The sequence below is a fragment of the Pelophylax lessonae genome (genome assembly GCF_965119305.1).
Source record: "Pelophylax lessonae genome assembly, chromosome: 1".
Lineage (NCBI taxonomy): Eukaryota > Metazoa > Chordata > Amphibia > Anura > Ranidae > Pelophylax > Pelophylax lessonae.
The window spans coordinates 736169074-736182634 of record NC_138768.1 but is presented as its reverse complement, the minus strand read 5'-3'; the positions used below and the strand labels follow the sequence as shown (position 1 = coordinate 736182634).

The 13561-nt window shown below is 44.1% G+C and overlaps 1 protein-coding gene across 1 annotated transcript in view; it reads right to left on the bottom strand.

Moving 5' to 3' along the window:
• The window catches only part of LOC309561210 (cyclic nucleotide-binding domain-containing protein 2-like), a 191108-nt gene that overhangs the window by 140569 nt on the left and 36978 nt on the right, over positions 1 to 13561 (bottom strand). Inside the window, exon 8 of the mRNA XM_082264983.1 lies at positions 2323 to 2387. Within this exon, the coding sequence (XP_082121109.1) occupies positions 2323 to 2387 (65 nt within the window). The remainder of the gene's footprint in view (positions 1 to 2322; positions 2388 to 13561) is intronic.

Here is a 13561-nt window from a genome sequence, read left to right as displayed (position 1 = left end):
AAAAAGGCTTAAACACACACATAAAAAGACACACAGGCAACCCTGACTATATTAAAAGAGCCTCATAAACAAAATGTGACGATAACACAGGGGAAAGAGGCACAAGTTAGCTTATGGAAAGTAAAATCAACACTAAAACAAGGAAGTTAAGTGTCCCATAACAGGGCTTACCACCCTGCCTCCTGGAGCAGGGACGGTTCCACGGAGACGCAACACCAGGCTTTACTTCGGGCAATGGTAGGCCACCCGCAGCAGCTGGGCTCTCTCGGCCAGACCACCGAGCTCCCGCCCAGGGTCTCTTCGATTGCCCCCTCCATACCCTGCTAAGAGCAAAGGGCTTAGCGGAGGCTCCATGCTGACCCAATCCTTGCTTCCAGTATATACATAGGACTGCTTTGTAGGAACACATCATCATGCTTGAGGAGGACAAAAAAGGAACACGGATGCTGAAAGGGAGCAAAGATTTAGGGGAGTGGGGTCCTATAGGGTAGGAGAGGAGGCGGGGCTACCCGAACGTATGCTGCCATGGAGTCTGTCAGGAAAATAGGGTTTCCATCCGTCAGGATTTCACGGACAGGATCGGAATCAGATAGCAGCGGGTGTCAGCGGAGATGTCTCCGCTGACACCCGCTGTCCCATAGGGATGCATGGAGCATCCAATCAGGTCTGCCTGAAAAACTGACAAAGGATCGCCTGTGTGAAAGGGGCCTTCCCCTTATTTCAGATGTTTTAAAATGGTACTAAAGGCAAAATAAAAATTGATGCATCTGTCACTAACATTAATTAAAGTGTTACTAAGCCCACAACAGTAAAATCAGTGTGTATTTGCAGTAAAGCATGCTTGTTATACTCACTGTGGAGCCTAAGGGGTTAATCCTCAGCACTGTGTAAAAAGGCTGTTTGATCCTGTCTTCTCTGATCCTCCCCTTTTTCCACTGACTCCAAAAAAAATACCTTATATTTACAGAGTCTATGGAGTCAGGCTACACATGCTCAGTTTGGTGTGTATTGCTAGAGTTTTTTTTCTTGGGAGAGTGCATGTGATCAGCTGGATATAAACTCTATTGCAATAAACATGTTCACCTTCTAATATACTGGAAGGTGACCACTACACATACAGTAGCACAAACCTAGCTATCTGGCACTGTGCATGTGAAATAAATACAAGAGTATGGCAGAGATACTCTGTGTGTCAAAAGAATTTAGATATACCCTCAGCAACTGCAGGTAAATTATTAGATCTTAGGAATACTTGCATAATAGTTGTATACATGTTATCCCACAGCAACCAATCAAACTTTTGCTTAAAGTTTCTCCAAATTAAAATCGTATTGGTTTCCTTTTATTACAACTCCACTTCTCCCCTTATTCTTTTTATTCATTTTAATCTAATGTAATGTCATGTCCATGGAGCAGGCATTTTCTGAAAATGGACTCATCACATGAATGCATACTTCGAAATATTGGCTACAAACTTACAGCATATACACCCTCCACGATACCGTGATCTACACTGTCCTGCTGGCTCCAGGTATGGCTGGTATGAGGGCAAAGCCGGAAGGCTCCCTTCAGCTGGTCCTGGATGCTGTTTGCACTAATAGGAAAGATGGAGTCTGGTGTGCATCACTTCAAAGGACTGTCAGGTGCCCAGGGTAGCCAGAGCTGGCCATCTCCACCCCCACTCTAGGCACCAGCAGGAATGCAGGATAGCACGGTCCTGTCAAGCCACAGCCCCAATCTGCTCCAACAGCTAAAGTCTAGTTGTCAGACCAAACAGAAAACCAGGGTCCAGCAAAAAGAAGACTGGTGCAAAGCACTGCGCCTTGACATGGTACAAGGCCATGGCCCATTGGGTGAGAATCACTGCACTAGTGGATCTACTAGACTTTTAGGCCAATTGGGCAAAATGCTCTCTCTGCCCCTTTATTGAAAAGGGCTATGCTGATTTACAGCTGACATTTCTCATGAATAGTGTGTGCATTTCAGTAGCTATAACACATACAGATGAAAATACGCTTACAGTAGGATGAAGAATTAATGGAAGACTTTTTAATGTGACACAACCTGTCCAGTTTGATAGCAATTAAGTAGCATTTATACTACATTCCTCTAGCTGGTTATAGACATAATAGGTTTAGTTATGGCAAGTTATTTTTGAACGCTCTTGTGCCCTCTTGTGGTTAAGTATCAACATGCATTTTGCTCAATAACTAGCCATCATTCAAATTCTAATTTGTATAAATATAACACATCAAAACAATACTTAAATATTTAGAATTTACTGATATTATTAAATGTCAATTTACACCATGCAGCAATTACCTTAAGAAATTACATAAGCTCAGGTATTCTTCCTGTATCTTTGCAGCGAGGATCTTATTGAATGCCTGAAAGCCAGAATAAAAAAAAAATAAGAGCTCAAGAATACAAACATTACATCATATCATTAATTATAAATAATAAAGTAAACGAAAAAGCACTTTGGAACAGCAGAAACCTTTCCAATAACACAAAAATGTATATAAGTGCTTTTAAAGTTGATAAGCTTGTGACATAATCAAGCAAAAGGGGCACTGTGTGTCTACAATACTGCAGTAGTGGCCAAAAAGACCCACATCACGCAAAATATGGATGCATGCAGGTGTACTTAAACATTTTTAATTAATCATTTAGTTCTTGATAATGCCAAATTGCATACTATTCTTTTAAACACTGACCCCTTAACTTAACCTGAATGCAATTTCATAGATCTGCCCCACCCCAACAAAATCCTTTTTATTAGGTCCTCATGCCCACAACAGCCAGGCACATGTGGCAGTATTTAAAATGAAAACCAGTCTGTGGCCACTTTTCTTCAAATAGTCTACTAGTGTATTCATTAAAATAGAAGATGTTTAAAAAAAAAAACAGCTAGTATTATAGCCTAAAATCTGACTTGATATTGCTATCCCACTGTACAGCAGATACCTGTTCAGTGATAGATAGAGCTGTGACGGAACCAGACAACCCGACTGGGTATCTCTGTCAAGAAGCTGCTTCCTAAAGCTCTGGAACACGAGATCTGTGAATCTGGCTATAGTTACCCCAAGAACTAGACAGTACCAGTTTTGGATATACCAGAATAAGAACTGTTTATTGAACCAACTTACAGACTTTTTATACACTTGAGAAGTATGTCAGTGACCAGTCAAATATTTACCCAAAACATCACACAATGGTTAGATAACGAGGTAGGGCTGATTCATGGCTAATCCCCCTCTAGCACTTACTTTAGCTGACCATGATATCATTAATATGCCAATTAACTGAGCACCTAAATCAGCCTAGGCAGAATGCACAGAATGGTATCAGGCAAACAATAGATGACACAATTAACCACCTGAACAATCTGGGATCTCATTCCAGGTTAGACCCACCAGCATCAAGCCCCCAAAGAACAATACACATTATTATAATTGTTATTATTATTATATTATTGAGTTGATGAGATTACCAATAAGGATTGCTCCACACAGACAGTGGCTAGGAGTCTAGCCTGTAGTCCTCTCCCAAAATCCTCCTAAGTCTATGACAAGAGGTAGGTGACCAAAGAAGATGCAACTGTTAATAGTGGTTTCACCATTCTGGCTTTGCAGTGTATGAATCACTGATTGTCTGATTAGAATAATTACACATAATTATGTTACACATAATTATTACACGTAATTATTTGGCCATTAATAGAGTTTTGACACTTACTTCTCTTCACATTGCATTTCTGAACTTTTATTTTATCTGTTGAAGAAAACAAATGGAGAGGAAAACATAATTCATATGATACTTACCTTGTAAATATCTGCCTCTGTGCCCCTACTCTGCAAGAAAATGCTCATTTAGGTCTAGATAAACATAGGTCTAGAAAGACTGGAGCATATTGAAACCCTGAGGGGGAGCTGGAGATCATAAGGAAGGGCATTGTTACAATCTCAAAGGGCTCTGAGATGGTAATGGTCAAGGGTGTAGTCTTCTCAGGTGGGGCCTTAGGTATGGAACAAGATGCACATTCCTGGCAAGCCTGTTGAACCCATCCTGCCAGTTGTGGGCAACAGAAATACCTCCTGACCATCATGTAAGACGGTCTCTGACATCCTCAAGAGGATGGCTTACGTCTTTGAGACAGAAAGTGTTGCACCTGCATGAGGTTGGGGTCTTTTTGTTGGATTAGAGCCTACTACTCCTGGGTATGGATCCCAGTGCATTCTGTCTGGGGAGCTGCTGTTCTTCCCTGGAGGGTATTTGAGGAAGCTGCTGCAGGTAGGACAGGGGCTAGTTCCATGTCCTTCCAGTTTGCCGATTGTTGTCCATAAAAACCTTTATCTATGCTCCTGTTAGGTATTTAGTATCACACCAGCCCCAGAAGGGAGCATAGCTAAGTAATTGTCTTTGGGGGGGTGCCAATCCTGTACTGACTGGACTTTGGACACGTCTGGGTTCCATGATATGGCCCTCCAGCTTCCATGATATGGTCTAGGTATGGGATTTTCTAACACATTAAGCGGCATTTATTGGACTTGAGTTTCAGCCCATACTGGGTTAAACGGGTGAACACTCCTGGTGTTAGACATGGTCCTCGAATGTTTTGGAGAAAATTATAATATCATCTATCCTAGATAATAGAGAAAATAAAATATCCCAAGCATCTCTCCATCAGGCATTGGAATGTACTGGAGGCATTGCTCAGTCTAAAGGGCATGCAAACAACCGTGAATAGTCTCAGGGGCATGATAAAGGCAGCCTTTTGACGGTCGTGTCCTTCACTGGGACTTGCCAGTATCTGTTTGCCAGGTCAAGGGTAGAGAAAAACTTGGCTTGACCCAGTGCAATAAGTGACCCTTCCACCCTCGGTAATGAGCAGTACAAGGACAACAGGAGAAGCCCATGGGCTACGGTTTTCCTGAATTACCCCATTCTGTAGTGTCGTGGATCAAGTCCTTGACCTCTTGGCACAGGGTTGGGGAAATATGATGGTAACGCTCCCGGATGGGGGAGCGCCCCCCCGTATGAACCAGCTGGTTAATTGCCTCCGTGCAGCTGTAGTCCACAGGGCTCGTGGCAAAGGCTAGTAGGTACATCTCTAGCAGTTGATGAAGTATTCACTGATGAGGTAGGGAATAGTCCTGGAAAGGAATGGCCAGCTGTTCTAGCAGTGATATATTTTGCAACTCATTCAAGGAGGTCATTGCTGCCTGCAATGGGGTGTAGATGGCTTCCACCCTGGTCTGGGCCCCTGAGATACAGTGTTGGGGCACCACATAGAGGTCTGCTATGGTGTTGTGGTTAGGGAAGGGGATTGGAGAAGTTCCCAGATTGATAGGCTAAACTAACACTTTCCCCTTAAGAACCTTGGATAAGGTGCTCGGTCTTTACCAAGCTCCACCATGACTGTGGCCCCTTGTAATTTCTTGTGAGCCCCGATGGGCAAAGACCACACTACCTCTTGGAGGGGTTTCAGGAGTAACATTTGTTTGGGGGGTGTACGGACAACCCCTACTTGCTCAGGCTGCTTTTTCACTGCCTTATGGTAGGCCTCATAGGTTCGGATCATGTTGAGCCAGATAGCTCTCAGACCAAGCCCCACGCCCATTGGCCTGAATGCTTGAACTTGGACAGCAAGTGTTGTAATTCCCAAGTCTTTCAAAATGTTATGCCTGGAAGGACAGGTACTGTTCAGCTCACTGGGCTGCGAGTCACCACAACCCCCACTCACTCCCCCACCTGGTCATCTATCTGAATTTTCATTGAAGTATCACCTTCCACCGGATGGGCAGGTTGTTAGCCTCCTTGAGGGACAGCAAAGAAGTACCTCCTGTCCATTGACAAGGGAATTCGCCCCTTAACTTGGTGCGACTATTGCCTTAGCTCTGATGGGACTTTGTGCTAATGGTCTCGGGGGCCGTCCCTATGCCCGGGAGCTATTAGTTCAACAGTAGCCGACGGGAGCTCTTGATTTCAGGCCAACCACAGTTTCGGGCTACATGTCCAAAGCAGCCAAACCACCAGCACTTCAGGTCTTTATCCGGGTCCCTCCACAATGGATTCCTGCCCCTAGAGGAAAGTTCTGAATCCTGTTTAAATGTGGACATCTCTTGCTTCAAGGATGCCACGTACTGAGCAAGGTCCCTAATGGCCATCTGTGAGGCCAACAAGGGCCAAGGCCTCCTTTTTTAGATGTAGGAGTTCATGTCTCTTCGTCACCTCCATGGTTGCTTCCACATCTTCCTGTTCCCGCACAACCATATCGACTATAGTATCGATAAAGGAGAGAGTGGGTTGAGCTTTAAATCACTCCTTTAGGGCTCGCCTAATTGGCTCACTACAAACTTATCCCTCAATAGTTTGTGTAGCACCCTCCAAGGTAGATGCTAGTGAGAGAGTATAGTTTTTGGCTCTGTCTGTCAGAGGAGCAGCAGGCAAATCTACATTACTTTCTGTCTAGCAGAGAGCAGGATCTGTTAGTGAGGTCTGCTCAGTGTGCTCAGTATGTGATTCATTGAGTCTAGAGAGTGTTTCACATTGGTCCAATAGGGAGGCTTGTTGGACAGTGGGAGGAAACCTGACCAATGGATACATAGCCAAAAAAAGGAGCAAGTAGGCGGGGCACTACGAGGGACTATAAACAACTGCTCAACCGGCGCTAACAAATAAGTACCTTAAAAATATTATATAAAAGATATATGAATGTTTGATACAAACAATATATCTAACAAAGCTGCTGCTATAAATGAAATGACATACAATTAAGGTGCATATATAATAATCTCACCAACAGGATATACTACAACACACTAGCAGCGCTAAGAGTATAAAAAGTATATATATAAAAAATATATATATAAAATATATAAAATTGCAGTCCACTGGGATAAAGTCCATGTGCTCAAATAATCATGCAGTGTGCCCAGAATATTCTCTCCTGACAATCCAAGGTCGTGAGTATGTTGGTGAATACACCGGACCCTCCACCTCACCAATGTGCTCCCCCAAATCAGAAACACTCACCAGAAGTCTGGTCAATAAGCGCCTGTAACATCAGCCTATCACAGGCTTAGAAACGATCTCCTCAGGAGTTAACCAGGAGCGCCGGCACTTGAACCGTCTCAATCAGATCAATTCAAGCTTTTTTGCATTTCTACAAATCATTGTAGAATCCAGTCACCCTCCAGAGTAGCTATGGTATAGCCTTATTCATCTGCAGGGAAGTGGGAGGATCTTATCTCTGAAGATCCCACTGTAGAAATGTAAGAAGTACAATAGCGTGCTCCGAGCCCGTTAGGTAAACAATCATCTTCCAGCGGACGGAGGAGGGTGGGGCCGGGCCGGCTCTGGAGCTCCGGGGCTGAGAATGAAGTCACAGCCCGAGGAGGAGGCGTCCGCTACAAGGGAGTAGTCCCCTTGTAGCGGACGCCTCCTCCTCGGGCTGTGACTTCATTCTCAGCCCCGGAGCTCCAGAGCCGGCCCGGCCCCACCCTCCTCCGTCCGCTGGAAGATGATTGTTTACCTAACGGGCTCGGAGCACGCTATTGTACTTCTTACATTTCTACAGTGGGATCTTCAGAGATAAGATCCTCCCACTTCCCTGCAGATGAATAAGGCTATACCATAGCTACTCTGGAGGGTGACTGGATTCTACAATGATTTGTAGAAATGCAAAAAAGCTTGAATTGATCTGATTGAGACGGTTCAAGTGCCGGCGCTCCTGGTTAACTCCTGAGGAGATCGTTTCTAAGCCTGTGATAGGCTGATGTTACAGGCGCTTATTGACCAGACTTCTGGTGAGTGTTTCTGATTTGGGGGAGCACATTGGTGAGGTGGAGGGTCCGGTGTATTCACCAACATACTCACGACCTTGGATTGTCAGGAGAGAATATTCTGGGCACACTGCATGATTATTTGAGCACATGGACTTTATCCCAGTGGACTGCAATTTTATATATTTTATATATATATTTTTTATATATATACTTTTTATACTCTTAGCGCTGCTAGTGTGTTGTAGTATATCCTGTTGGTGAGATTATTATATATGCACCTTAATTGTATATACAATGGATACATAGGCTTTGATACAGTCCTGGTGATTGGCAGGGACAGGCTGGCTCCATGCATTCTGGGATACTGTATAAAAGCCAGAAGCACATGTGCTGTGGGGTCTTTGGCTGGTGAGCAGAGTCCCAGAGGGATGGTGGAGGCTGCCCCCTCCTCTGTAGCAGTGGCATGTGGCATCAGGAGGTCATCCTGAGGGCCAGAGGAATGGAGCTGAATCCAGAGGTCCAGGAAAGCTGACTGAGGGGGAGACACTGGAGATGCTGGAAAAACAGTATCGTGAGTACAGGGGATTGTGTCAAGGGGCCTGACCTGCGGGGGGCCACCCTGGAGTAGGATAGTCAGTGAACGGGTGTCAGTGGTAAAGAAAGGAGATACTAGGAGAGTGTGCTTAAGATATCTTTAGTTCATCAAGTCATCTGGAAAGAGACTTAACCTTAACTCCACCTAAGTGGCAAGGTGGATCAACAGGCTGGCTGTATCAACAGATAGATGTCCTCCCAAATTTGTGCATAGTTAATCTTGAGTATCCCACTAATCCCTTCTCCCATCCCTAATTTATAAAATACAACACAAAACAAAGATATACCCCTGGACTAATTATTGACTGAGCCAAGAGGGGGCAGTGCTACATTTGTTTGAAGAGGTTACATCGGAACAGCCGTGTATATCCTTCTTTTCTAGGCCCTTCCAAAGACTTTGGAATGCTACCACAAAGTGAGCGAGGCTTTCATCCTCCTGTTGTCTGCAGATGAAGAATCTCTACCTTAACACCACAGAGATAATGTTCTTTCTGAATAGGCTCTCCAGGCGTGCTATGATTTGTTCCAGGTGGGACCAGTCCTCTTCCAGTATCACCATCACTGTTCGGTGGGCATCATCCACCAAGGAGTTGATAGCCAGCTTCATGATCACCTGGGCGGGAACCTGATACAGGTGCACAGCACTCTCCAGCCTCTCCCCCCACTCAGCATGGGAGATATGGAATCCGGTAAACTTTTTGTCACAGCGCCAGGGCTACTCCTAACGTTGCAATGATGGTCTCCACTCCTTCGTCCGCACCCGCTGCAAAAGGGGTCATATCCTACCGACTGCCGCCAAGTTTGGGAAGGTACAGTGTGATGCAGTGGAAGAAAAACACACAGGCTACAGGTGCAGTTTCAAAACTATATTACAACGAAAGTCCAGTAAAAACTGTTTGACTTGAACATTGGCTGTTCGCTCGTTCGTCAAAACATGAACAGATGTGATTTCTTTGCAGGGAAATTTGAGCGCCCACATCCATAATGCACTGCACGCGCGTGCAGTGCATTATATGATTGGCCAAGGCATGCTCCCTGACCTCCATGAATTATGATGAATCATCTGGTTGTAATGTTCTGGTACCTTTGGGTACCCTAATTACTCTTTCATAAGTGTATGCGCCCCACCATTCTCTTTTGGTAAGGTGCGCATACACCTTTAAGACTGATGCTGTCATCACTGAGCGCCGGACTGGATGGCTATTTAGATCGCCGGCTCTCACTCACATGTGTTCGTTCAAACTGCTTTGTGCCTTGATGCTAACCTGTCTTGAAGCTCTCATGCTTGCAAGCATACCTCGCTGTCGGAACCACGCTGCGCTGATCCCTGTATCCCGCTACCGGATCATCCGCTCTTGCCGAACCTCTCCTCTGCTACATTGCTATTAGTGATAAGTACCCCACAGGGGAAACCTCTATAACCTTTATACTAAAGCTTACACTATCTAGCTCTGCATACTAAGGACTATTACTACATCTGCATTATCTAAGATTGCTAGCTCTTGAGCCTACTACCACCTGTTCTTGCACTGGGTTGATCTCTCTTGTATGTCCACCTGCTACTCTGTCATCTGCTACCATATATGATTGCTAAACCTATCTGCATCCCATCTGCTACTATCTTACTTTCAAGAACATTTCCTTTCAAGTGTCTGTCATCTACCATCTCTACCCAACCTGTCTCTTCAGCCTATCATCACTGTGTTACTATATATATAAGTCACTCTAGGAAACATCTTATTGAGTGTGTGTATTTACTTGCTGAATTGAGATCATCCACACATGATGAGTCATTGAGAGTTGGGATTGGTGTCTCAGCGTTTCTCTACATGACTACTGAAGTGGAATATTTCTGCAGCTGAAAATCCACATCATACGTAAAACGCAGGAGCGTTACAGATTGAACGAACCACAAATGGATTCAGCAGAAATAACCACTCAGATGACACAATTAAAACAGCAAGTAACTGCGTTAATACACGCACTTGCTGAAATAAAAGAAGACAATCAGGCTCTGTCGCAGCAGGTAATTAGACTGACACAACTTACCACTGCTCAGTCCCCTGAACCCAAAATAAATCCTCCTTTGGTATTTACAGGCGATCGCAAAAATTTTGCGAATTTAAAAACGCATGTGAGTTACTTTTCTTGCTAAAACCCCGTACCTACCTTACTGATCATATTAAGGTTTGTACTATTATTTCTTACCTAACAGGCGATCCTCGGGCCTGGGCAGACTCTCTTTTTGAGAAAAACGACCAGCTTCTCAACTCCTATGCCTTGTTCCTAGCAGAACTCACTAGCCTATATGATGATCCCAATAGGAAGAGTACTGCCGATCTTCAATTAAGATCCTTGAAACAAGGTAGGAGACCTGTAGAAGACTTTGTCGCAGAATTCAAGAGATGGACCCTTGATTCAGAATGGAATGATGCATCTCTGAAAACCCAATTTAGGCTTGGCCTATCAGAGGCTGTTAAAGACGAGCTCGCCCGAGCGGATCTGCCAAAAACCCTGGATGCATTGATACAACTCAGTATCACCATAGATAGAAGACTACGAGAAAGAAAGGCTGAGAAAATGGGAATGCCATTATCCAGTTCTTCTCGGATTTCGGCCGTTGACCCCGTTCCTATGGAGGTAGGAACCATACGCCCACCTCTATCAACTATGGAAAGAGCCAAAAGACGATCTGGTAATCTCTGCTTGTACTGTGCATCCCCGGATCACAAGATAAACGTCTGTCCCCTAGTCTACAAAAAGAAGGGTGAGTGTTCACATGTCCTCTTAGGGGGATTGACAACTTCAATCACTAACCCTTACCTTTCTGTTTGCTTAACATTACAGTGGGACCAGAACAGGATTACTACTAAGGCCATGATTGACACAGGATCTTGTGGAAATTATATTGACATACGTTTTGCTGCTTTAAATAAAGTTCCTATTATTTCTAAACTTAAACCTGTCTCAGTAAGTCTTATTAACGGTGTTCCTTTATCCTCTGGTCCGATCACTGATCAGACACAGGCACTCCTAGTCACTACTAACGGGTCTCATATGGAGACCACTACCTTCGATCTAATACCTTCACCCCACTTTCCCATTGTGTTGGGACTTCCCTGGTTGCACACACATCAACCAACCATAGATTGGAAGGAACGGACCCTGGCCTTCCTCTCTTGCTATTGCGAGGGTACGTGTAACCTCCCGTCTTTCGGGAAGATCCTGTCTGTGGTGACAGATGAGATTGCACCACTATGTTATCAGGATCTCTCTGAGGTTTTTCTTGAGAAAAATGCTCAAGCACTACCTCCCCATCGAGACTATGATTGTAGCATTGATCTACTCCCAAATAGCAAATTGCCGTTCGGTCATGTTTATCCTCTTTCACAGGATGAACTTTCCCATCTCAAAGACTATTTGGATGAGAATTTGAAAAAAGGTTTTATTAGACCTTCCACTTTTTCCACAGCAGCAGGACTCTTTTTTGTCCGCAATAAGGACTCAAGTCTCAGGCCTATCATCGACTATAGGCAATTGAATGCTATTACAATAAAAGATCACTATCCTCTACCGCTTATCCCTGAGCTCATTGAGCAGGTGCGTGGAGCTACCTATTTTTCAAAATTGGATCTGAAAGGAGCATACAATCTCATTCGAATCCGTGCTGGACACGAGTGGAAGACTGCATTCAGAACCAGATACGGATTGTTCGAATATCTTGTAATGCCATTCGGGCTATGCAACTCCCCTGCAGTTTTTCAACGATTTATAAACGATATTTTCAGAGACTTACTAGATGTCTGTGTTGTGGTATATCTGGACGATATACTTATATATTCACAATCCCTGTCTGAACACATAAGACATGTAAGACTAGTATTATCGAGATTGCTTGCACACAACCTTTATGTGAAACTGAAAAAATGCTTGTTTCATAAAGAAGAGGTACTGTTTCTAGGCTACATCATATCCAAAACAGGAATCGAGATGGACATAAGTAAGATATCCTGCATTCAGGATTGGCCTACACCAACCACACGCAAGGCGCTACAGCGATTCCTCGGATTTTCGAATTTCTACAGGAAGTTCATCAGAAACTTCTCTGCCATTGTGAGACCCCTCACACAGCTCACTAGCATTAAAAAAACATTCAAATGGTCAGATGAAGCAAATAAAGCTTTTCACCTGTTAAAGACAAGGTTTACTTCTGCTCCCATATTACGCCATCCAGACCCATCCCTCCAATACATTCTGGAAGTAGATGCGTCAAACATGGCAGTAGGGGCAATACTCTCCCAACGACCAACTCACACTTCACCACTTCATCCAGTCGCCTTTTTTTCTAAATCCCTAAGCAGTCCAGAGATAAATTACCCTGTGGGTGAAAAGGAACTGCTTGCTATAAAATTGGCTCTGGAGAATTGGCGACATCTACTCGAAGGCACCCAATTACCAATACTTATATACACGGACCATAAAAATCTCCAATATCTTCAGACTAACAAAACTCTCTCTCACCGACAGGTACGATGGTCACTATTCTTTCTAAGGTTTAACTTCCTAGTGACCTACACACCTGCAGATAAGAACAAAAAGGCGGATGCACTATCACGACTAACTGAAGAAAACTACTTCGAAATCCCTTCCGTTCCTATAATACCTCACAAACGCATTATTGGAGTTGTCCGTTCCTTGAAGGAAGAGGTTTTGCATGGTATAAGTTTGGATTCACCCCCACCACAACTAAATACTGATGCAGAAGGCTTCCTCTACTACAACGACAAACTTTACATACCACCTACCATACGCACCAAGATCTTGGAATTATCGCATGATGTGCCTATGGCAGGACATATGGGTATGACAAAGACTCTTAATCTGATTACCAGACAATTCTGGTGGCCTGACATGAAAACATCTATACAAAAATTCGTCTCTTCATGCAATGTCTGTGCCAGGTCCAAAATTGACACTACGAGACCATCCGGTCTACTATGCAGTCTACCAATACCCCAAACTCCATGGGAAGTTGTGTCCTTGGACTTTATAGTGGAATTGCCTCCTTCCAAAGGATTTAATACCATCTTAGTGTCAGTGGACCATCTGACAAAAATGGCACATTTCATTGCTATTCGCAGACTACCTTCGTCCAAACAAACGGCAGAACTCCTGAT